At 45.1% G+C, this 26,652-nt stretch overlaps 1 protein-coding gene across 1 annotated transcript; it reads right to left on the bottom strand.

Annotated features, from left to right (window-relative positions):
* Positions 1–11,716: 11,716 nt before the first annotated feature.
* ift27 (intraflagellar transport 27 homolog (Chlamydomonas)) lies at positions 11,717–26,649 on the bottom strand. The gene is made up of 7 exons (XM_060849431.1): positions 26,440–26,649; positions 18,410–18,489; positions 15,240–15,299; positions 15,075–15,134; positions 13,743–13,860; positions 13,532–13,641; positions 11,717–12,601 (listed from the first exon to the last, which is right to left on the bottom strand). The coding sequence occupies exons 1-7, from the start codon at positions 26,471–26,473 to the stop codon at positions 12,503–12,505; spliced, it is 561 nt and encodes a 186-aa protein (XP_060705414.1). The 5' UTR covers positions 26,474–26,649; the 3' UTR covers positions 11,717–12,502.
* Between the last annotated feature and the right edge of the window lie 3 nt (positions 26,650–26,652).

Here is a 26,652-nt window from a genome sequence, read left to right as displayed (position 1 = left end):
CTGCATCATAACATGGGAGCCGAGGGTCTCAGGCTCCATCTTACTTTCAATCACTTGAAGCATGACACGCTACTGGAAACATTGTGTAATCTACTACTTGACATTAGCCCAGACACTTATGTACCTAAAGAAAGGAATGGTTTACCTTATCAATTAGTTGTAGTAAATGTCTGTTGGATTCTTCAATACCATAAAACCCACATCCAGTTACTGAAGTTGTGGGAGATAACGAGAATGCTGCAGCACCAGGTAAAACACGTAACAGGAGACTAACTCACACCAAGCAGTGCCCTTGTCACTGGGTCATTAGTTTAAAACTCACTCCAAAGACTTAGCCTTGCAATCCAGACTGACCCTTGCGTTTTTATTTATTTGTGGGATGTGGGGCAGCATTTATTGCCCGTCCCTAGTTGCTAAGAGACAGTGAGGACTGCAGACGCTGGAAAGTCAGAGTCAACAAAAATGTGGAGCTGGAAAAGCAGGGCAGGTCAAGCAGCATCCGAGGAGCTGGAGATCGGAACCATTCCTGATGAAAGCTCCTGCTCCTCTGATGCTGCATGGCCCCTTGTGCGTTTTCCAGCTCCACACTTTACTGCCCTGTCCCTAGTTGCTCCTTGAGAGGGTGGGGGAGAGTTGCCTCCATGAATTGCTGCAGTCTACCTGACCCACAATTCCCTGGGGGAGGGAATTCTGGGATTTTGACCCAATGACGAAACATCAGGATTTGTGTGCCCGAACCGTCTGCGGTAAATAAGAACAACAAAAGGCATAAACACGGTAAGAGGGATTCACGAGCATCTCTGAGGCATTTCAACGGTCAACTCTAAACAACATCAACCTTTCAATGTTCTCAATTATTCTCCTGGAGTTCTCTTGGTTTCTAAAGGGAGTTCTTTCGAATCTTCATTCACCCTGATCACTATGTGGACCCACCTCCAATGGGTGACACCTTCATCATAGAATCCCCACAACATGGAAGCAGGTCATTCAGCCCATTGAGTCCCCACCAACCCTCCAAAAAATGGATCCAACCCCCTCTCACCCTATCCCTATAACCCTGCATTTCCTGTGGCTAACTCATCTAGTCTGTACTTCCCTGGGCGCTATGGGTAATTTAACATGGCGAAAGTGAGGACTGCAGATGCTGGAGATTAGAGTCATGCTGGAAAAGCAGGTCAGGCAGCATCTGAGGAGCAGGAAAATTGATATTTTGGGCAGGAGCCCTTGGTCAGGAATTTAACATGGCAAATCCACCCTAACCTGCACATCTTTGGACTGTGGGAGGAAATCCACACAGACATGGGGAGAATGTACAGACTCCACGCAAATTGAACCTGGGTCCCTGGCGCTGTGAGGCAGCAGTGCCAATCACTGAGCCACTGCGCCAGTAAATGCCCATACCATCTCCAAATCAGACCCACAGTTATACCCAGCATCAATCCAACATATGACAGAGCAGAGGGAGAGTACAGCCCTTCTGCAATGTACCATTCCTTCCCTGGGTGGCGGGAACTGCTGCACAAACTCACTGGCATTGATAGAATGTGCTAGAATGGGAATGGGTTCCTTCATTCATTCACAGCAGCATTGGTTAGGCCAGCATTGATTGCCCATCCGTACAGGAACACAAACCCTAGAGAGCCAGGGGTAGGTAAGGCCGGGGGGATACTGAGCACAGTCACTTAGAATTCGAACCCTGTCTGTGTGCTGAGTATGTTTGAAGCATTTCAAAGGTTTACCCTCTCAGGGCCAAGTATGAACATCAAAGCACAGACACCTCTCAAACTCACCAGTTTATGACAAATTCAAACATCACCCCGGAGCTCAGAGAAGAGATCATTCAGCCCATTGTTCTTGTTCTAGCTCTACTAATTTATCCAGTACCCTAAAAACTCATCTCTTTAATCGAACTTTTTAGGGGAGGTGTATTGGTCATGTCATTGGTAATCCAGATCGCCAAGCTAATGTTCTGAGGTCATGGGTTGGAATTGATAGCAAAGAGTGACATTTAAGTTCAATAAAAATCTGAAATAAGAAAAGAGATATCCCTACGGTGACCACCTAACCATTTGTCATAAAAACCCATCTGGTTCACTCATGTCCTTTAGGGGCAAAATCTACCATCCTTACCCAGTCTGGCCTACATGTGACTCCTGACCCACAGCAACACGGTTAGTTCTTAACTTCCCCCTGGGCAATTAGGGGATGGGCAATAAATGTTGGGCTAGTCAGTGACATCCACAATCCAGGAACAAAGCTTTTAAAACTTCACTCGTCTTTGGATAGTTCCTATTGAATCTGCCCTTTCAGGCAGAGGATTCCAAATCACTGTGGAAACTAAAAATTCTTTTCCCACCTCCTCCACCCCCTCGTTATTTGCAAATAATTTTAATTATCTGTCCCTCTGCTTAACCAGCCCTCTTCCTGCAAAGCAACGGAACTGAAACAGTTCAACATGTTGCACACTCCTATCGAATCTCTTTGGAATTCTCTCTCTACTCAGACAGGAGCTGCCTTGGCTTAGGGTCATAGAATTATCAAGATGTACAGCCCAGAAACAGACCCTTTGGTCCAACTCAATCCATGCCAACCAGATATCCTAAATTAATCTTGTCCCATTTGGCTCACATCTCTCTAAACCCTTCCTATCGATGTATTATCCAGATGCCTTTGAAATGTTGTAATTGTACCAGCCTCCACCAATGTCCAGTGTCTTCCCAGGACTAAGGTCTGTCATCCCTGGCAGCCCCACCAAGATCTTGACCCTGTTCCTAATGATTAGAACTTAGAATTGGAACGATTCTCCAGGTGGGGCCTGTAGCCAGTGCTTGGTAGAAGCTTGGTTAGATGTTTAATTCTTTTTTTAAAATCAACCTGTTCAGAGATGTTATGACACACCCTCTTGAACCCAAGCCTCAGAGGTATGGACACTACCTGAAATAATTCTACAGCGTCATGACCAAGTCACCTGTATGTACATTTGAACAGTGCTTGGCTACAGTCCTAGTCCTGCCTCGTACAGAGTCAGCTACTGCAGTGGCACTTCATCTTTTTATGTTAGCCAGGGGTCCCTGAATGGACCAGATTACCACCGTAACCCAGGGAGACTAGTTGGCTGACCTCGCTACAATCGGTACATTACCTCGGGACCAAAGAATTCCCTGGCATTTGCTTTTAACTTTTGACTCCTTTTTATATCCAGAAATACTATCACACACAACTGAACGACTTCCCAACCAACAAATCACCATGACCTTTTTATTTGTTTGTAACCACAAACCTTCACCAGTAACAACTCGTGTCAATAATTAAATCTTTACAAGCAAAACCCATCACGGGGAATGTGAACCACCAACAGAGAAGGGGAGGGTAAGGGACAGCAGGAAGGAGCAAAACCAAAATGGAGTTGGAGAGGGAGAATGTGTTGCTGGAAAATGTGTTGCGCTTTTCCAGCAACACATTTTCAGCTCTGATCTCCAGCATCTGCAGTCCTCACTTTCTCCTTGGAGAGGGAGAAGCCTGGCTATTTTGTTTTTAATCCTATTTTTCAAATCGACCTGTTAGGAGATTTATTACACACATTAGGGAGATTTAAACAACCTTGGATAAGCACATGGATGATGATGAGATAGTGTAGGGGGAATGAACTGAGAATAGTTCACAGGTCGGCGCAACATCGAGGGCCGAAGGGCCTGTTCTGTGCTGTATTGTTCTATGATCTATGTTCTATCTGCAGAAGGGGGGACTTGAATCCAGGCCTCCTAGTCCAAGGATAGGGCCACTACCATCACAGCACAAGAGGGCAGAAGCTTGACAAGTTTGGAAACTGATCAGTTGGGAGCACAGGAGATCTCCCGGTGGTGGTTAATGGGTGAACACTGCTGAAGATGTTTTGGTGATAGAACAAGCTGTTTGCTTTGTGTGTGAGAATACTGGGGTATGAGACAAAAAGAGAGTTGGTTCATAAAGTAGAGAAATCACTTGGAGTGTCTCAGGAATGCAGTGAGGAGGAAGGGGGCGTTAGACAACAATTATCTCGACAGTGAAGTGCAGCAACGTCAGTGGGTCAGCCGAACGATTCCTCACATCCCGCACAGTAGCATTTAAAAATAACTTTTACATAAAAATTATTCTTGTGAGAAACCAGGACAGATCAGGGTGAAATCAAGGTGAATTCACAAGGCCAAAAAACTGTACAAAAACCAGGATTCTGTTCAACTCATCTGTATCAAATATTTATCAATTGTCCTGTCAATTTTCCAGGTTAATTGCAGACCCACATTCTTCAGCATTCCCCGTGTCCTTTCGGCTAACCCTGTGCTGTTCCTCCACAGACAGCACTCTGAGGCATTTGGCCTACAGAGAGAGAGCGGGCGCTCTTGTAGTTTCATGAATGAATTTATTGAGCAGTCTCAGTTGACATGGGAAAAATATAAAATATATATCACTAAACTGTCAGTCTCAGTCAGACAGCCACAGTATGGGTCTTGTGCCAAGTACAATAATGTCTGACAGGCAGGGAAGATGTAGAGAGAGCTTTACTCTGTATCTAACACTGTGCTAACCCTGTCGTGGGAGTGTTTGATGGGGACAGTGTAGAGGGAGCTTTACTCTGTATCTAACTCTGTGCTGACCCTGTCCTGGGAGTGTTGATGGGGGACAGTGTAGAGAGAGCTTTACTCTGTATCTAACCCCGTGCTGTCCTTGTCCTGGGAGTGTTTAATGGGGACAGTGTAGAGAGAGCTTTACTCTGTATCTAACTCTGTGCTATCTCTATCCTGGGAGTGTTTGATGGAGAAAAAAGTATTCCCACCTGAAGTAAGGAACAAAGGGACTGTGCACATTCGTGCCCTGTGATTGTTCCCTGCTGTCTATGCAGAGTAATTTCAAGGCCTGTATTTTTATTGAAGTCCCTGTGTGTGTGGGTGTTGCTGTTTTAATTTTTTTATATATGCTTTGCCCTTGTGGTCACCCAGAGATGGAAACACGCTCTTTGCTGCCATCTGGAGGCCATAGTCAAATGTCCCCACTCATCAGCAATTCACAGCCAGTACTGATGACTTGTTACCTTGCTGCCTGTCCTGATGGTGCTGACTCCGTACAGGGGCACAGTCTCACATCATGGCAAAGCCCAGCCACTCACCTGGGCATCCTCCATCTCCACAGCCACCTACCAGCAGGTAATAACCACCCGGGAGGAATGCAAGAAATATTAAAAAGAGTTATCACCCCATATTCCCAGATGCTGCAGGTTACTGCTGACCCTCCTTTGGCAGCTTTGTTCCTTCCCATTCCTGCAGCAGTTTAGGGAACTCACTGAAACAAAGGTAATGGGGAAAAGGCAGGATACAGGAGGTGAGAATGATCAGAGCAGCCATGATCTCATTGAATGGCAGAATATGCTCGATGGGCTGAGTGGTCTGTTTCTGCTTCCGTGCTTTATGGATCATGGTCAGGGATTGCAGCTTATTATCCCTGTGCTTGCAGAGAGTACAGGGTTTCCTTCAGCTTTCAGTAAGAATGTCACTCTTGTCAGTGTTTATGTGCATTTCCCACTTATATAACAATTCTGCAGGTTTATCTTTTTTTTTTGCATTTATTTCACAGTCCTCTGTTGTGTTAACTGAATTCTCCAATTTACTATCAGCCTCAGATTGTATTTCTGAATCCTGTTGAAAAGTGATGAACAGCAATGATCCCAGAGCTGACAACTCCACTATTTGATATTCAAAGTAACAGAGAATAATTATACAGAGACGGGCCATTCAGCCCATCCACTTTGTGCTGTGTTTGTATTCCATTTGAATCTTCTGCCTCATCTTAAACTGTCAGCATCTCTCTGTGTTCCCTTCTCTTTCCTGCATTTGCCTTGCTTTCTTTCACAATCAATCAAAGTTTTAGCTGCAGCCATTTGGACTAGGTGCACATTTTTAAACTGAGAGGAGAGAGATTAAAAAAGATATGAGGGGCAAATGTTTTACACAAGAGGGTAGTTCATATATGGAATGAACTAGATGTGGGCACAATTACAACATTTAAAAGACATTTGGATAAGTACATACACAGGAAAGGGTTGGAGGGATATGGGCCGGGGGCAGGCAGGTGGCAGTTTGGGGTTATGGTCGGTATAGATCGGTTGGGCTGAAGGGCCTGTTTCCGTGCTGCATGACTATATGACTCTTAAAATCTCTGAGGAAATTTTTTTTAAATCATTTTTCTCTTGGGTTTGTTAGTAATGTGTATTTAAGGTTTCTCAGTTTGGATTCGCTGTACATCTATCCAATTCAACATGTTCATCATTTTAAGGACTTCAGTCAGGTGTCCTCTCACTTACTCAAAGTCCCACTTGTTCAATCCTTCCGATAGTCGTAATCTCTCAGTTTAAGTCTGATCCTGGTAAGATCTCCTTATGGTTTCTGCAGTGTTTCTATATTCATTCTCCGGTGTAGCTAGAACTGTGCATGTTACTCCATGTACATAATTACATGATTTTTAGATATTATATTGAGAGGGCTCAATCACTTGGAAGGCCAGGCTAATGTTGGGAACATGGATTTGACCTGAAAATGTGTTGCTGGAAAAGCGCAGCACGTCAAGCAGCATCCAAGTAACAGGAGATTCAACGTTTCGGGCATAAGCCCTTCATTCCTGAAGAAGAGCTTATGCCCGAAATATCGAATCTCCTGTTCTTTGGGTGCTGCCTGACCTGCTGCGCTTTTCCAGCAACACATTTTCAGCTCTGATCTCCAGCATCTGCAGTCCTCACTTTCTCCTCCAACATGGATTTGACCCCAGCAAAGCTGTTGGTGAAATGTGAGTTCAATTAAAATCTGAATTAAAAGCTGAGCTAATGATGACCATGCAACCACTGTCGATTGCTGTGAACACCCACCTGGTTCACCGTTATCCTTGAGAGAAGGAAATCTGCTTTCCACATCTGGTCTGGCCTATGTGTGACTCCCGTAGCAATGGAGCAGATCGTTAAATGCCCTCTGAAATAGACCTAGCAAGCTACTCTAACCAAAGGGCAACTAGGCATGGCAATAACCACGGAGCCAGCAAGTGACTCCCACATCCCATAAATGAATAAAAAAGTAAATTTACATAAGTCCCAGTGCTTTATTCGCATTTTTAATTGTTTTGCAAAGTTGGAAAGAATGATGTTTTTTGCTTTGAAAGGTTAAGTCTGCCAGCACCCATCCAACTCTTTACCCAAGAAAAGTGATTACCCTGCAGAAAATTATCGAGTGTTCATTATTCAGTCTATTCAAAACTTCAAATCCAATTCTCTTTGTGCCTGTGTTTCAAGGCTGAGCCCCAGCTACAGGTAAGTTACCAATATACTCCTTTAAATTTCTCAAGGAACGTTACTGGGTTACAGCCTCCCAGGTAAATAGTGCTGTGAGGAAGGCATACGGCGTACTGGCTTTTATTGGTAGAGGAATTGAGTTCCAGAGTCCTGAGGTCATGTTGCAGTTGTATAAGACTTTGGTGCGGCCACATCTGGAGTATTGTGTGCAGTTTTGGTCGCCATACTATAGGAAGGATGTGGAGGCACTGGAACGGGTGCAGAGGAGGTTTAACCAGGATGTTGCCTGGTATGGTAGGAAGATCGTATGAGGAAAGGCTGAGGCACTTGGGGCCGTTTTCATTGGAGAAAAGAAGGTTTAGAGGTGTACAAGATGATTAGGGGTTTAGATAGGGTTGACCATGAGAACCTTTTTCCACGTATGGAGTCAGCTATTACGAGGGGCATAGCTTTAAATTAAGGGGAGGTAGGTATAGGACAGGTGTTAGGGGTAGATTCTTTACTCAGCGAGTCGTGAGTTCATGGAATGCCCTGCCAGTAGCAGTGGTGGACTCTCCCTCTTTATGGGCATTTAAACGGGCATTGGATAGGCATATGGAGGAAAGTGGGCTAGTGTAGGTTAGGTGGGCTTGGGTCGGCGCAACATCGAGGGCCGAAGGGCCTGTACTGCGCTGTATTTTTCTATGTTCTATAAGTATTTTGACTCTGCTTTCACTCCACAGACCTGCTGAGTTTCTCCAGCACATTCTGTTTTTCTTCCCCCATATTTGCTTTATTGTGCCTGTCTTCTTTGTTCTGATGTGTCAAACTATTCCTTTTGCATAGCATCCACAGATGCTGGAGATCAGTGTCGAAGGGTGTGGTGCTGGAAAAGCACAGCCGGTCAGGCAGCATCCGAGAAGCAGGGAAGTCGATGTTTCAGGCTTAAGTCCTTCATCAGGAAGCCTGATGAAGGGCTTATGCCTGAAACATCAATTTTCCTGCTCCTCGGATGCTGCCTGACCGGCTGTGCTTTTCCAGCACCACACCCTTCGACACTGATCTCCAGCATCTGCAGCCCTCGCTTTCTCCTAGTAAACAATTTGACCAGACTGAATGACAGTGTCCAATTGAGTGTTCAGTCCCTCATGAACCCAGTTTAGCAGAGCCTAGCTAGTCACTCTTCCACACCTCACTCAAAGGGAGGACCTGAACATGTGCAGCAGCACCGAAAGGAGTGAGAGAGGGAGGAGGGATGTAAACTGAGAAAGTTAATCAAACAAACTGGTCCACGGACTGGCTACGTTCTGAGAAAAAAAATCAAAGTGTGAAGTGGAAGAAAAACAGGTTATCAATCAGTGGTAAGTGTTTTTCTCACTCATATTTCAAACTGGGATAATTTTCATAATTATAAAATTAAGGCTTCTTGATAGTAAAGCTTAGTAGAATGATGGATGAGTAGTTTCTGTTCATTTTAACTATATTTCATACTATTTATTTTTGTCTTTGCTAATGACTCACTGAAAGTTAACATATTGTTATATAAACCATAACATAAATTAAATCATGGGGACACAATTGTCTAGGGGTATTATTGCTGGACATTAATCCAGAAACTCAGCTAATATTCTGGGGACCCGGGTTCAAATCCCACAACAGATGGTGGAATCTGAATTCAATAAGAATCAAGAATCCAATGATGACCATGAATCATTGTCGATTGTTGGAAAACCCCATCTGGTTCACTAATACCCTTCAGGGAAGGAAAGTGCCATCCTTACCTGGTATGGCCTACATGTGACTCCAGACCCACAGCAACATGGTTGACTCTTAACTGCCCTGTGGGCAATTAGGGACAGGCAATAAATGCTGGCCCAGCCAGTGACACCCACATCCAGTGAGTAGTTTTTTTAAAACACTGGTATGAGAAGTAATTAGGAAAGTTAATACTGTATGTTGATCATTCTTGCAAGAGGGTTTGAGTTCAAGAATAAAGCCATCTTACTGCAATTTTATAGCAACTTGGTGAGACCATAGCCCAGATAATCGATACAATTTTAATTTCTTTTGAGAGACGTGGGCATCCCTGGCTGACCAGCATTTATTACCCCACCCCTAGTTGCCCCTTGAGAAGATGGTGCTGAGCTGTTTTCTTGAACTGCTGCAGTCCACTCATAGTGGGTAGATCCACAATGCCCTCAGGGAGGGAATTCCAAGACTTTGATCCAGCGATGCTGATTGAACGGCGATATATTTCCAAGTCAGATGATAAGTGACTTGGAGGGGTGCAGAGGGTTGTGTTCCGAAGTATCTGCTGCTCTCGTTCTTCTCGATGGAAGTGGGGTCGTGGGTTTGGAAGGTGCTGTCTGAGGATCCTGTACAAAGTACACGCTGCTACTACAGGCATTGGTGGTGGAGGTAGTGGGTGTGTGTGGATGTGGTACCAATGATGCAGGCTACTTTGGCCTGGATGGGTGTCAAGCTTCGTGAGTATTGTTGTAAGGAGGAATATACCTGCTACAGAGTCAGTGCGATGGAGGTTCACCACACTGATTCCTGGAACAGCTGACTGTCCAAAACGGAGAGATTGGGGAGACTGCCTTTTCAAAACACTTTTTTTAAAATGGGGCTTGATGGAGAGATGTAGGATGTTTTCGGACTGGGGGTGTTGTCGAGAACCAAGAAACAAAGTCTCAAAATAATGAGGAGGCTATTTGGGACAGGGATGAGGAAATCGTTGGGATTTCCTACTTCAGAGGAATTGTGCTGACTTTGTCATTGAGTAAGAGTTTGTAAGATTTCTAAATATTACAGATATGAAGGGAAATGGGACCATGCAGGGAAACATCATGGAGGTCAATGAGCCATGGTCTAACTGAACGTTGAAGAACAGCCTACACCTGCCCATATTTCCCCTCTGTCAAAGGAGAGTTCAAACAACACTGTCAGGCATTCATTCCTGATGACTGTCACAGCTGAACCCGATCCCGTTCCTCCCAATGGGCCAATCAGCAGGGAATCACTGGACAGTGATCAGGAGCAGGAACCCAGGCTGATTAAAAATCTGTCTTAGCCTCGAATACTCTTTACAACACAGCTTCGACAGCCCTCTGCAGTAGAGAATTATCAAAGGGAATTCCTCTTCATCTTTATCTTAAATCAGTGATTCTTTTCTTGAAAGCCCTGTGCCCTTAGACATTCCCAAACAACCTCTCCACATCTACCCTGTTAAATCCCCAAAGAATCTTAAGTAGTTCCATAAGGTCATTTCTTACTCTCCTAAACTCCAATGAGTACAGGCCCAACCTGCTTAACCTTTCCTCAAAGAAAATCCCTCCAGTCCTGGGATCAACTTCTCTCTGGACCACATCCAACGCTGATATTTGCAAGTTAACATTATTTACCCAGCTGCCTTGATACTGATGAGATGAACTTCTGACGCAATCTCAAACTAGCTAATAAACAGAAGAGTGGTTCAACCGGAAGAGAAATGGCCACTCGCTCGGTGTCTCTATATAGAAGTTGGGCTCCTTTACCTTGTCATTTGTGACAGATTTGATTGCCAGTGTGCAGTCCAATGTTTAAACTGGCAAGCTTCCTACTCTACAGGATCGATTTTAAATATCGTAATCTGCACATCAATGTGATCAATAAGGTATCCTGACAGAAAAGGGTCCAGCTATCTTTTAATTTTCCTAAAACTGTAATTATTTAGCTTGCCAGAAGAGCAGTGAGCTCCTACTGACTGCTACTCTCTGCTGTTTTCACCATTCATAGTTAGAGACAAAACAAACTGCAGGTGCTGGAATCCAAGGTAGACAAGCAGGAGGCTGGAAGAACACAACATACAGACAGCATCAGGAGGTGGAGTAGTTGACGTTTTGGGTGTAACCCTTCTTCAGGACTGGGGGTGGGGGTGGGGGGGGAGCTGCAGATAAAGGGGGTGGTGGGGGCAAGGTGGTGAAGTGGGGATAGGTGAAGACAGGTAGAGGGTACAACCTGGTTGGTCAATGGGAGGATTGGATCAGGTTGGTGACAGGGAGGAGGAGGGGAAGGGGTGGGAATGGGAAAGGTGGTTATTTGAAATTGGAGAATGTTGAGTCCTCCAGGCAGTAGGCTGCCCAGGTGGAAGGTGAGGTGTTGTTCCAAAACTGTAAATTGGAGGAACAACACCTCATCTCCCGCCTGGAGGACTCAACATTCAGTTCTCCAATTTCAATAACCTCCCTTCCCATCCCACAGGACCATTCCAAACAGGAGATGGGGAGTTTTCCCAATGTCCTAACGAATATTCATTCCTGAGCAAACGTCAAAGCACTTCACTGGCTTAAAGATGCACCTGCACGGTGTGAGGTGGTTATCAAAATGCTTTTCCAAAGCAAAAATTGTGTTTACAAGAAGTGACGAACTTTTATAGCCAAGCAAACATTGTGAAGTGGATTTTCTTTTTAATAAAAACGGCTGTGTAAAAGATACTCCACAAAATCGAGCAGGAGCTTTAAAACTAATACAATGCAACAACTGATGGATATGTGGTCCTCTCCCTCCACTCCGTGACCCACAGGATCCTGGGAAAGAGAAGGCTGTGGCCTGCCAACCTAATGTCTGTATTGGTCACGGAACACAGACCGAATCACTGTCATATCAGCTGAATTACTTCGCAGGAAACCCTTCCCCAGTGGTAACAATAACCCCACACCCTCACCCCTAACAGTACCCACCCAAGGTGAAGCTTGGAGCTTTTACAACCCCCAACTGCTGCTTAAAATGCAGCACCGTGTATGTGGTGTTGCAGTGGATCATGTGGTACCTCTTCTGTTTGACTAATTGGTGCATATAGAGAGAGAGAGAGAGAGAGAGAGAGAGAGAGAAGGAGAGACAAAGAAACAGTGTCAGAGACACAGGCACAGAGAGGGTATGAAGCCTGGCTAATTTCACCTCACCCTTACCTAGGGTTATTGTACAGAGATTAGAAGCAGAACAGATAGACAGACAGACACATGGAAACAGAGCTATATAAAAGGACACAGTGTGGCCCCGCTCAGACCAGAGTAGGATGGGTCACAGGAGAAATGGAAAACACAGGGGTCAACACAGAATACTACACTCTGGTACAAGCAAGAGTTGCTATGTCTTCATGATTGAAGTTGGGGGGAGGGATGTCTTTGGATATAATGCAGGGCCTCTGCAGGGCCTGCCTGTGAGGGGAGAGGGTCAGACAATGGACTGGATGTGTCCCAGTTTCTCTTCATACATGCGGTGAAATGCTTTGGCAAGACTCTGAAATGGAGCATCGCAGTTCTCCATCTCTTTCTGTAAAATAAGACAGAACAAAAAATAATGCAGCCAAATTGCAACAAGAAGCTTAATCAATCGGCTGCACCCCAATCGCCCACTGACCCCAAATACCTATAACCCAATCATCTCCTGCCTCATTAACAACTTCTGCCATTCTCTATCCCTGTCTCTGGGATTTGCATTTAGAGTCATACAGATACATACAATACAGAAACAGACCCTTCAGTCCAACTCGCCCATGCTGACCAGATATCCTGAATTAATCTAGTCCCATTTCCCTGGAGCGTCGGAGGTTGAGGGATGACCTTATAAAGGTTTATAAAATCATGACGGACATGGATAGAGTAAACAGACTAGGTCTTTTACCTGGGGTGGGGATTAACGTCCCATTGTACTCGGAGGTAACCTTCTTTACTGTCCACTACACCTCCAACTTTGGTGTCATCTGCAAACATCCAACTGACTCTCCAATTTCAACACCCAGGGAGTTCTACACAACTTGGTGGGTCAATTTGAAGGTAGTGTTAACCACAAGAGGGGTCAGCACAAAAACAGCATCTCACTGTCATAAGTGCAGAATGCAAAGTTCATTAGTAACTAAAGAGGCATCTATCAGGTAAGAAATTAACTCAAGACTCTGTCAGATGAACATTAAAAAATATCCCAGTGCTACTTGGAAGAAATTTTCTGGTGACCTGGCTAATGCTCATCTCATTATTACATGGCACAGCAGGTTTCCACAAAGCTAATTGGTTCCTGTGTTTCCTACAATACATGAGTGACTATGGTGTTGGCTGTGAAATGCCCCTGTGATGGAGAAAGGTGCTCCAATAGTCTCGTTGATAATCAGACTGGCATACAGTGAGTTACCAGCTGATTCTCAGGCTGCTACAACGGTGAGAAGGGGAGGAGAAAGAGAAAGTTGGGATTGTCCCCTTCACTTACCGCAGAGGTCTCAAAGTATTCCAAGCCCTGGCCCGCTGCCCATTCCTGTGCCTGGCTGTACTCCACGGTACGCCTCCCTGCTAAATCCGTCTTATTGCCCACAAGAACTCCTGCAAACCAATCAAAGGCAATGAATGTTTGAGGTACCGGGTTCACTGTGCAACTTTACTACTTTATACAGCGACATTCTCAGAGACAGGGAGACACTGACCTGCCAGCTGGCCACTGGGTGCCTGGGCTCGGGCCCTCTCCAACCATTTTGTGCAACTGTTAAAGGACGCCTCACTGGTGATGTCGTACACAAGACAAATGGCAGCCACAAGCTCCCACTGTTTTAAATGAAGGAAAGGCAAGATTTAACAGAGCTGGGGAATACGTTCAATATCCTCTTGTAGACTCTAGAGATTCTCTAAGAAAGGTTCTGATTGACTAAAAGACAGTCTTCATTTCAATACCATATCCAATTCAGAGAGCAAGCTCCAACCCCACCACAAGGACACAACACACTGAGCAATGGAGCAATAAAATGCCAAGAACAGCTTTCATCTTTCTGAACTAATAACCAGCACATAGTAAGTGCGTTACTTGGCTCGTAAAAGTCACCAAAAAAAACTGTTGAGTTATTGTGAAAAGGAAGATAAGCTGCCTATAGCAATATAACATATACACTTTTAACTTCTGCAGTTGAGTGAAACTGGCAATATCAGACCAGGAGTCCATTTGGCTCCTCAGCTGCAGGTTGATTCCTGGGTGCCTGGAGTCAGATCTGGGCCAGCCAGGTCCTATTAGCAGGTTTCCTTTCTTGAAGGTAATTTTACCAGCTTAGAGACAACCTTTATTTATTACTGTACAGTCATGTTTAACTTATCACACTGCCTCAGCAGGATCTGAACTTGCTTTCTCTGTGTTGCTAGTTTAGGAACATCTTTTCAGGCAGCCCCTCAGTATTTGAGGACAACTTGTTTGCGCTCAGGTTCAATGGGTATTGAGATGCTGATAAGTCCAACATACAATGTATTTCAAGGGTCGACTATATGAGAAGTCTGGAGATGTTTGTGCTCTCTCCGAGGCCTCAACCTCCCTTCTGTGTCTTCCCGTTCAGTATTTTAGCCACTACACCTCATATCAGAGAGTCACCGCTGGGGTATGCTTCTTCTAGGAGAAATTGAGGACTGCAGATGCTGGAGATCAGAGCTGAAAATGTGTTGCTGGAAAAGCGCAGCAGGTCAGGCATAATCCAAGGAGCAGGAGAATTGACGTTTCGGGTATGAACCCTTCTTCAGGCTCCTGAAGAAGGGCTCATGCCCGAAAAGTCGACTCTCCTGCTCCTTGGATGCTGCCTGACCTGCTGCGCTTTTCCAGCAACATATTTTCAGCTATGCTTCTTCTAGATAGCCTTGCCACAGGCTTTTGAGTGACCTTGGCAGAGACCTGATAATGAGTGTCTACCTGCCCTTGCAGGCCCAGATGGTGGGCGCACCCTGCTCGGGAGGCAACTATAGGATCAAATACTTACAAGAAACCCACCAACGGAACTCAGTACCTGGCTTTCCACCATGTCATAGAAGATTTCTTTCCCTGAAGAATCAAATAAGAAGAGTTCCTGGACACCGGGAGGGAAAGAGAGAACAAAAAAAATCAACATCCGTTCACTGAAAACATCTCAGAATTCTCATTCAAACAAAATGGCCGCTTTGTAAGTACTCACCACACAGTCAGCAGTGTCTGGGATGGGTACCGGATTAACAAAGACTTCCACTCCAGTTGTCTGGACAAAATAAGAGCATTGAAATCACTTTCAGACCTGGGTAACCTCAGCAAAGAGGTATCCATAACTAAACCTCACACCTGTAAGATTCAAACTGGGACAAAGTGAGGACTTGAGCTATAGGGAGAGGCTGAACAGGCTGGGGCTGTTTTCCCTGGAGCGTTGGAGGCTGAGGGGTGACCTTATAGAGATTTATAAAATCATGAGGGGCATGGAAGGGTAAATTAACAAGGTCTTTTCCCTGGGGTGGGGGAGTCCAGAACAAGAGGGGCATAGATTTAGGGTGAGAGGGGAAAGATATAAAAGAAACCTAAGGGGCAACTTTTTCATGCAGAGGGTGGTGCATGCGTGGAATGAGCTGCCAGAGGAAGTGATGGAGGGTACAATTGCAGCATTTAAAAGGCATCTGGATGGGTATATGAATAGGAAGGGTTTGGAGGGATATGAGCCAGGTGCTGGCAGGTGGGACTTGATTGGGTTAGGATATCTGGTCGGCATGGACGAGTTGGACCGAAGGGTTTGTTTCTGTGCTGTACATCTCTATGACTCTATGATGCAGCTGCTGGAGAGTCAGAGTCAGTGTGGTGCTGGAAAAGCACAGCAGGTCAGGCAGCATCCGAGGAGCAGGAGAGTTGCCCTTTCGGGCATAAGCCCTTCATCAGGAATGTGGAAGGGAAAGGAGGCTGAGAGATTAATAGCAGGCTGGGGATTCAAATTGAACCAAACTATCAAAAACAAAACGAGCTGTGAGATTGGGGATTGAACACAGTGAAATGTGAAAACATCAGAGCTGACCGCCTAACACTGTGCTGGCAATTTTGTTGCCTGTCTCCCGACAGGCGGACAATCACACCTTCAAACATACCCAACAAAAATCTATCCGTCTTAATCCTGGAAGCCTCAACTGACCCTCAGCATCCACACTCTTTCTGGGAGGGGGTTTAGGGACAGGGAAATTGTTCCAAATTTCCACCACTCTTTGTGTGAAACTGAACTCCCTGATTTCAATCTTAAATAGTGTGGGGGCTCATCGCTGAAATTTGAACAGTTTAGGGGGCTTTATCAACAATTTGAATAGATTGGGTCTGGGGTTTGGGATGAGAACTGGTTTAGACAGATTTGAATAGATTTGGGGCTACGAAAAGTCCCAGCTGGTTTAAACACTTGCAGGTTAGTGTCCTCAATCTTTAAATAAAACGTGGGTGAGACAATTTATTTAATTTCGGTGACTTATGACTGATTAAATTAAAAGTGAGAGAAAAGACTCTTAAAGTTGCTAAAGAGGCTCGGGGATTTGAAGATGATTCTCAAATTTGCCAAGCAAGTTTAGAAGGAAAGAAAAAGGCCATACTTTTAGAATTAGCAAGTATGTTAGATTTAGGTTTAACAAGGACAAAAGTAAAGCTGAAATGTAAGGGAGTTACTCAAATACTTAGGTGTGTCTGAGAATTGCCACCAGACCAATAGCTGTAAACCTCTCTCTGAGAGGTACTTGTCTAGAGAAGGAGTTTGCCCAGAGAAAATCCTCATCGCTGACCTGGAGAGCCAATCTACAAAGAGAAGATTCGACAGCTGGCTGGTTTTGAAATTTGAATTTTTCAGTAAATCTTAATCGTGGGTTTTATCGAAGTAGTATTACAGAAGGGAAAGTAAAAGATAGGTTAGAGGAAGGAGTTGTAAATAGTTGCTAGTTAATTATTATCTGTTATACTTTAAGAAATTAAGCTGTTAATTTTTACTTTAAATAGTCCTCGGCCTCTTGAATTTTCAGAGATTATCTGTTTGTGTAAAACGGGATAATTTTTTTGTGTTGCTGGTTTAAATTAAGCAGGAGGGTTTAAGATTATCCTTTGATCTGAAGAGAGGTGATTGACACAGCGACAGATAGGTGTTCCTATTTCCCCCTTTTTGCTAACCAGTGGCTCCCACATGGGAACAGCTGATGTTTGGGGCCTGCTTGCTAGACGCACGAGCGTCCTTGAAATCTTGCTGGTCATCTAATTCTGACAACCCCACAACACCGAGGTTTCAAGATTTAAGAATTTTAAGATTACATCTCCTTGTTCTGAGATCCCCATGTGAAGAAATAGTTACTCCCCATCTAGCAATTCCCTTTATCACTTTAAGTACTTCGATCAGATCACACTTAAAACTTCTCCACACAAGCCAACTTCCTACAGACTATCCTCCAAATGTAACACTTAAACCTTGATAACAAGTTTATTAGAGGTCTTAAATTAAAATTGTTTCCAAGATAGTTATGCTCTTTTTTTTGTCATAATTCTCACACTAAATAGCATGTACTACAATACCTCCAGGTAGTTTTGAAAACCAGCATTTGGAAAAATTTTTAAAATGAACCATATTAATTACATTTGCAAACTCTCAATTAAAACAGAAGGCACAATCTCAGCAATCATACCTTGATGATTCTGACTACAATATTGACACAAATAAAGATGAAGCCCCTTGATTCTCAGTCATCGCTTGAGGGGGCTGTGATGGTGAATGAGAAGACATTTCTGCCCCTCCACTACTCCACTCATGTTCTGATCATTGTACATGAAATGTACCAGGTTGTGTTCATCCATCAGCTCCTTTACTTTCTGATTATTGTCTGCCTGTCCTCCAATGCCTCAAGTCTAAATTTATCATCCTCGCTTCAAACCTCACCAGGCTTCATCCTCTCCCCATCTTTGTATCCTTCTCCAGTTTCTGAATTCATTACACTCCTCCAATTCTAAACTTCTTGCACACCTCTGCTTTTAATCAGTCTACTGTCAGTCTTTAACTTCTCTAACATCCCACCTCTCACTGCTCCCTTAAAGCTACCTCTTTGACCAACCATTTCCTTATATATCCTACCGACCTGATGTAACATGGTGTCCAAAGCCTTGAAGAAATTTTATTATGTTAAAGACACTTTATAAGTCCAAGTTATTGCTTTGAGTACCATTATTTGAATCCATCATCAGAGTGTGGACATTTTTAATCAAGGCTGATGTTCATGGTCATTTACCTTGCTTTTTACTACTATATGTACTGCTGCAAGGGCTTATAAACCTGACATTACCTCCTTTCAAAGCTATAGCTTTGCTGATTAGACATACCAGAGTATAATTCTTCAGAAAGTGAGCACTTTCACTGCGAAACGCATGCACCAGTGCACTCTTCCCAACAGTGGAGTCACCTGGAAAACAACAAAGTACAACAAGAACTCATTCAAAAAGAAACAGCAAGTAGCACAGAGACAACACAGCACAAATTCAACTGTATACACAGCTTTTGAATTTTCCTTTACAAATGACAGAATATAAATTTGTTGTCATGGAAGTAAGTCCATCACAAGCACCAATTCTGATGAAAGTCTTCAGTCTGTTTTTCTCTCCACAGATTCAGTCTGGCCCGCTGATTACACGCAGCATTTTCTGCTCTGATTTCAGGTCTCAATAATCGAAATGGTTCGCCGGTATCCCTTTAGGGAAAGCACACTAACATTCTGACTCAGTCTGGGGCTCCAGGCTCAGCGTGATTGACTCTTAATGGCCTTTCTATCTACACAGCTGTTACTTAACGGCCAACCAGGGGTTTAGGACCCACTACTCTCTCAAAAAATACATGCAACATTTGTCAAACCTGCTAGAAACACCGCATCCAAAAAAAAAGTTTCTTTTAAAGTTACTGAAATAGCCAATATGCAATTAAGTCATAAAAGGTCTGTGTTGTATCTACTAGAGAAGGTGCAAAACTTGACCTACTCTTGGGAACGAAGGCAGGGCAGGTGACTGAGGTGTCAGTGGGGGGAGCACTTTGGGACCAGCGACCATAATTCTATTAGATTTAAAATAGTGATGGAAAAGGATAGACCAGATCTAAAAGTTGAAATTCTAAATTGGAGGAAGACAAATTTTGACCATATTAGGCAAGAACTTTCAAAAGTTGATAGGGAGCAGATGTTTGCAGGTAAAGGGACAGCTGGAAAATGGGAAGCCTTCAGAAATGAGATAATGAGAGTCCAGCAACAGTGTGTTCCTGTTAGGATGAAAGGAAAGGCTGGTAGGTATAGGGAATGCTGGATAACTAGAGAAATTGAGAGTTTTGTTAAGAAAAAGAAGGAAGCATTTGTCAGGAATAGACAGGATAGATTGAGTGAATCCAGAGAAGAGTTTAAAGGCAGTAGGAGCATACTTAAGAGGGAAATCAGGAGGGAAAAAGGGGGACATGAGATAGCTTTGGCAATTAGGGTCAAGGAGAATCCAAAGGGTTTTTACAAATACATTAAGGACTAAAAGGGTAATTTGGGAGAGAATAAGGCCCACTGCATCAGCGCCACCTCATCCTCCCACGAGGAGGTTGGTTGAACAGTTTATCAACTTCACCAACACATTCCACCCCAACCTTAAATTCATCTGGACCATCTTTGGCACTTTCCTCCCCTTCCTGGACCTCTCCACCTCCACCAACGGTGACCGATTCAACACGAATATCTTCCACAGCTACCTGGACTACACCTCCTCCCATCCTGCCTCCTGTAAAAATGCTATCCCTTATTCCCAATTCCTCTGCCTCCGCCATATCTGCTCCCAGGAGGACCAGTTCCACCACAGAACACACCAGATGGCCTCCTTCTTTAAAGACCACAATTTCCCCTCCCACATGGTCGGTGATGCCCTCAAGCGAAACTCATCCACTTCCCACACCTCCGCCCTCAATCCCCACTCCTCCAACTGCAACAAGGACAGAAAATCCCTGGTCCTCACCTTCCATCCCACCAACCTCAGTATGCATCGCATCATCCTCACGTCATTTCCACCACCTACAAATGGACCCTATCACCAGGGATATATTTCCCTCCCCACCCCTATCCACCTTCTGTAAAGACGTATCCCTCCGCGACTACCCTGTCACGTCCACGCCCCACACCAACCCACCCTCCCCTCCGGCACCTTCCCCTCGAAACCTGTGCCCATACCTCCTCTCACACCTCCATCCAAGGCCCCAAAGGAGCTTTCCACATCCATCAGAGTTTTACCTGCACTTCCACACATCATTTACCGTATCTGTTGCTCCTGATGCAGTCTCCTCCACACTGGGGAGACAGGACAACTATGTGCAGAGCGCTTCAGAGAACATCTCCAGGACACCAACACTAAACAACCCCACCGCCCCGTAGCCGAACACTTCAACTCCCCCTCCCACTCTGCCAAGAACATGCAGGTCTGGGGCCCTCTCCATCACCACTCCCTAACCACCCGACGCCTGAAGGAAGAACACCTCATCTTCTGCCTGAGGACCCTCCAACCACACGGCATCAATGTGGATTTCACCAGTTTCCTCAATTCCCTCCCCCTACCTTATCCCAGATCCAACATTCTAACTCGGCACTGCCCTCATGACCTGTCCATCTTCCTTCCCACCTATCCACTCCATCCTCCTCTCCGACCTAACACCTAACATCCCCACCTCCATCTACTTATCGCACTGTCAGCTACACTCACCACCACCCCCAGCCCCACTGCCCTCCGATTTATCTCACCACCCCCTTGGCTCACAGCCTCATCCCTGATGAAGTGCTTTTGCCCAAAACGTAGACTCTCCTGCTCCTCAGATGCTGCCTGACCAGCTGTGCTTTTCCAGCACGACACTCACGAATCTCCCCTCAAAGATCAGCAAGGTGGCCTTTGTGTAGAGCCGCAAGAGATGGGTGAAGATATTAAATGCATATTTTGCATCAACGTTTACTGTGGAGAACAACATGGAAGATAGAGAATGTGAGAAATAGATGGTGACATCTTGAAAAATGTCCATATTACAGAGGAGGAAGTGCTGGATGTCTTGAAACGCATAAAAGTGGATAAATCCCCAAGACCAGACCAGGTGTACCCTAAAACTCTGTGGGAAGCTAGAGAAGTGATTGCTGGGCCCCGAGATATTTGTATCATCGATAGTCACAGGTGAGATTCCAGAAGACTGGAGGTTGGCTAACGTGGTGCCACTATTTAAGAAAGGTGGTCAGGAAAAGCCAGGGAACTATTGACCAGTGAGCCTGATATCAGTGGTGGGCAAGTTGTTAGAGGGAATCATGAGGGACAGGATGTACATGTATTTGGAAAGGTAAGGACTGATTAGGGATAGTCAGCATGGCTTTGTGCATGGAAAATCATGTCTCACAAACTTGATTGAGTTTTTTGAAGAAGTAACAAAGAAGATTGATGAGAGCAAAGCGGTAGAATGATCTATATGGACTTCAGTAAGGCATTCGACAAGATTCCCCATGGGAGACTGATTAGCAAGGTTAGATCTCACAGAATACAGGGAGAACTAGCCATTTAGATACAGAACTGGCTCAAAGTTAGAAGAGAGAGGGTGGTGGTGGAGGGTTGTTTTTCAGACTGGAGGTCTGTGACCAGTAGAGTGCCACAAGGATCGGTGCTGGGTCCACTACTTTTTGTCATTTACATAAATGATTTGGATGTGAACATTACAGGGACAGTTAGTAAGTTTGCAGATGACACCAAGATTGGAGGTGTAGTGGACAGCGAAGAAGGTTACTTCAGATTACAACGGGATCTTGATGAGATGGGCCAATGGGTTGAGGAGTGGCAGATGGAGTTTAATTTAGATAAGTGCAAGTCCAGATCTAGAGGGCATAGGTTTAGGGTGAGAGGGGAAAGATTTAAAAGGGACCTAAGGGGCAACGTTTTCATGCAGAGGGTGGTACATGTATGGAATGAGCTGCCAGAGGAAGTGGTGGAGGCTGGTGGAATTGCAACATTTAAGAGGCATTTGGATGGGTATATGAACAGGAAGGGTTTAGAGGGATATGGGTTGGGTGCTGGCAGGTGGGACTAGGTTAGGTGGGGATATCTGTTCGACATGGATGAGTTGGAGTGAAAGGTCTGTTTCTGTGCTGTACATCTCTATGACTAAGTGAGGAATATCCCCCCCCGCACCAAATCTGGACTGTTAATTACTTGCCAGAGGTTAGAATGCTGGTTAGATAGAATCCAGTCATGTACTTTTCTAGTCAGTTTTACTTCTAATTCCACATCAGAAACTCCGATAAAACTGATTACTTATTCCCCACATCCAGTTGAGTAACTAACCCTTGATTAATATAACCATTAACTGGTTGCCAGATTTTCATCTCAGACATCCTTAGAGGACCCGACTAGATGATAATAGCATGGACTAGGTCAGTGATGTGATGAAATAAAACAGAACAGGAGCACACAAGGAGCATAAAGGCAACACAACACAACACACACCCAACTGTATACACATGTTGGTGATATGATGTGTCACTAGACAATCTAGTTATCAATGAGGGTTCAAGTTTCACCCTATTTGAGCTTTCGAATTTTCCATCATGTGAGGGAATACAAACTTGTCATGAAAGTAAAGCAGTGACCAGTGCATCCATGCTGCAAGATTTTATGCAATTCTTCTGCACAGCACAAGGTAATATTTTCATTTCTACAGTAGCGCCTCGACATACGAACGACCCCGTTCAGGTACAAATCGGTTTACAAACAGGAGTGTACGTAAAAGTTTGCTTCAATATGCGTATGAAATTCAAGGTACGAACGAAGGTACAAACGCAAAAAGCCCGTGAGCGACCACGTGGTTTCATTGCTCTGCTTTGCTACGCACTTGTTGAATGCAAAAGCTCTCGGGCCCCGCATGATCTCATTCAGTTCATCTTTGACGCGTGCGCTGTGAACAGCCGTCCAAGCATTCTTATGCCATCCGAACAACGCGAAAAATTGATTCAGTTCAAGAACTTTTCGGTTTGCGAACCGGGTCCCGGAACGGATTAAGTTTGTAAGTCGAGGCACGACTGTAGTTGCATTGCTGAAGCTGCTGACACACAGTTTGGGTCCACAGGTGGGTGTCAGCAGCCGATCACACTGTGTTGGCACCCACTCTCCACAATGTGAGGCCAAAAGGCAGGAAATGTCAACAGGAACTTTCCAGGGGGATGCTAGGTAGTGAGTAAAAAAACCTCCCTCAGAAGGTTCTTTGAAAGGTGAACCCCATGTGCTGGTTCAGGATTATCCAGAACGCTAGCCAATGCTGATGCTTTTAGAATGTTGAGGTGAAAAATAAAAGGCATTCTAGGAACAAAAAACACTTGCACACTCAATCTCTTATCATAATCATTTTACCCACAAACAAACAAGGCTGGAGTTGACATAGGTCAGCATAACTGTAACTACGAAGATCACATGACATAACCAACAACAGTGTCTGTTACTCATTTATTATTTAGAGTTTAGAAACACAATTAGCCAAATCTGAACGTCCAATTAGCCATTCGCTTTGAAGACCAACATTGAAGGCTTTAGGACATTATTTGAAGTGGAGCTGGAGAGACCCATGTGTTAGCTGAAAATGTGTTGCTGGTTAAAGCACAGCAGGTTAGGCAGCATCCAAGGGACAGGAAATTCGACGTTTCGGGCCAGAGACCCATGTGTTATACTTGATAATGGGTCTCAGAAGAGCTGAAGGGACAAGTGAGGGTGAAAAAAACTGGAGGTCTTTTATTGACCTTTCACCCATTCACAATCAACATAATTGAAAAGCTAATTGATTATACAGTGAAGTTCCTTGATAGTGGAGTCGCAGGTAGATAGGATAGTGAAGGTGACGTTTAGTATGCCTTCCTTTATTGTTCAGAGATGGAGTACAGGAGCAGGGAGGTCATGTTGTGGCTGTACAGGACATTGGTTAGGCCACCTTTGAAATATTGCGTGTAATTCTGGTCTCCTTCCTATTGGAAAGATGTTGTGAAACTTGAAAGGGTTCAGAAAAGATTTACAAGGATTTTTTGCAAGGTTTGTGAAGGTCTGTAGCTCAGGTTGAGGTTTAGGATGTAGGTTTGTTAGTTTTTTGCTTTTGGGTCCGCTACGTAGATGACACCTTTATCATCACAAAAACGAAACAAGATAGAAGAGACATTTAACATCATCAACAACACCCTCACAGGCATAAAGTTCATCAAGGAGGAAGAAACCGACAACAAACTCGCATTCCTGGATGTCACAGTTGAAAGAAAGGACAACGGAGAACTACAAACCTGCATATACAGGAAAACCGACAAAACACTGACCAAAATACTTAACTACACCAGCAACCATCCCAACATACACAAAACGAAGCCGTATCAGAACACCATTCCAACGAGCTACCCCACACTGCAGCACAGGCAAACTTTGGAAAAACAGAGGACAACCACCTATACAATGTATTCAAGAAAAACGGATACTCAAAAAAATACAGTCCGCAGATTCCTCAGGAACAAACCACGACAAGCAGACCTAACACAGCCAGAAACCCGAACCACCTTACCATACATCAAAGAAGTCTCAGAAAATGACAGCCAGACTACAAAGACCCCTCGGAATCCTAGTAGCACACAAACCCACCAACACTCTCAAACAAAAAGCTAACAAACTTAAAAAGACCCAGTACAACCCATGGACAAAAAAACCAACGTCATCTACAAATTCCATGCAAGGACTGCCACAAACACAACGTAGGACAAACAGGGAGAAAGTTAGCCACCAGGATACACAAACACCAGCTAGCCACAAAAAAGACACGACTCTCTCTCCCTCGTAGCCCTACACACGGATGAAAAAAAAAACCCACCATTTCGACTGGGACAACACATCTATCCTGGGACAGGCTAAGCAAAGACATGCCAGATAATTCCTAGAGGCCTGGCACTCCAAGCACAACGCCATAAACAAACACATTGATCGAGATACCATCTATCAACCCCTCAGAAAGACGAACAGGAAAATTACAACATCACAAACCCTAGGAACCCCACATCCAGGAGAAAGATATAAATAGACAGCAGGAGACAACAGCTTCGCTTCACTTGGAGGTCGCCACTGATGATGTTACCAAGCCAGGTAATGAAACGTCTGGATATCAAACCTACAGCTCAGCGAGCAAACCTACACCCTAAATTTACAAGGATGTTGCGAGGGTTGGAGGATTTGAGTTATAGGGAGAAGCTGAACAGGCTGGGGCTGTTTTCCCTGGAGCGTCGGAAGCTGAGGGGTGACCTTATAAAGGTTTACAAAAATATGAGGAGCATGGAGAGGGTAAATAGGCATAGCCTTTTCCCTGGAGTGGGAGAGTCCAGAACTAGAGGGCATAGGTTTAGGGTGAGAGGAGAAAGATATAAAAGAGACCTAAGGGGCAACTGTTTCACACAGATGGTGGTACCTGTATGGAATGAGCTGCCAGAGGAAGTGGTGGAGGCTGGTACAATTGCAACATTTAAGAGGCATTTGGATGGGAATATGAATAGGAAGGGTTTGGAGGGATATGGGCCGGGTCCTGACAGGTGGGGCTAGACTGGGTTGAGATATCTGGCATGGACAGGTTGGACCGAAGGGTCTGTTTCCATGCTGTACATCTCTATGACTCTATACAGTCATTGTTACAATTCTAGTTGGTTTCTGCAGTACACTACAATGAAAGGTCAAATACATGTCATGGGCTGAGGTATTCCAGGAGGAACCTGACAAGCTCTATAGCAACTTGGGTCCTTCTGTCAGAATGTCTTGGTTGAAGAATATACTGAGGGAGCGCCGCACTGTCGGAGGGTCAGTGCTGAGGGAGCGCCGCACTGTCGGAGGGTCAGTGCTGAGGGAGTGCTGCACTGTCGGAGGGTCAGTACTGAGGGGGTGCTGCACTGTCGGAGGGTCAGTGCTGAGGGAGTGCTGCACTGTCGGAGGGTCAGTACTGAGGGGGTGCTGCACTGTCGGACGGTCAGTGCTGAGGGAGTGGGCACTGTCGGAGGGTCAATGCTGAGGGAGCGCCGCACTGTCGGAGGGTCAGTGCTGAGGGAGTGCCGCACTGTCGGAGGGTCAGTGCTGAGGGAGTGCCGCACTGTCGGAGGGTCAGTGCTGAGGGAGTGCCGCACTGTCGGAGGGTCAGTGCTGAGGGAGTGCCGCACTGTCGGAGGGTCAGTGCTGAGGGAAAACAAAACCTGATCATTTGCAGATGGCAGCGCCGGGGATTTTGGTGTTCGCTGTTTCACTGCTGCCCTTGAACACTGACTGGGGGACGGGGTCGGCGCTCTACAAATGTAAAGTCCTCGCCTGTTCTAATTACTCACCAGCCAGCACACATTTGGCTCGTAGTTTGACCATGACTCCTCCCGCTCGGTTCTGAAGCCCATGGGCCTCGTCACTCCATCGGTAATAACCTGGCTACTCCTAGGCCAGGCCTCAGTTTCGGGTAGGCCGCAAGCCGCAGTCACGGACTCCTTGGTTACTGCGCCCTAGCAACACCCTCCCATTGGCTGCGGCTGAAAGGGGGTGCGTCCGGC

Source organism: Hemiscyllium ocellatum, chromosome 33 (assembly GCF_020745735.1).
Source record: "Hemiscyllium ocellatum isolate sHemOce1 chromosome 33, sHemOce1.pat.X.cur, whole genome shotgun sequence".
Taxonomy (NCBI): Eukaryota; Metazoa; Chordata; class Chondrichthyes; order Orectolobiformes; family Hemiscylliidae; genus Hemiscyllium; species Hemiscyllium ocellatum.
This window is presented reverse-complemented; position numbering and strand designations above follow the sequence as displayed.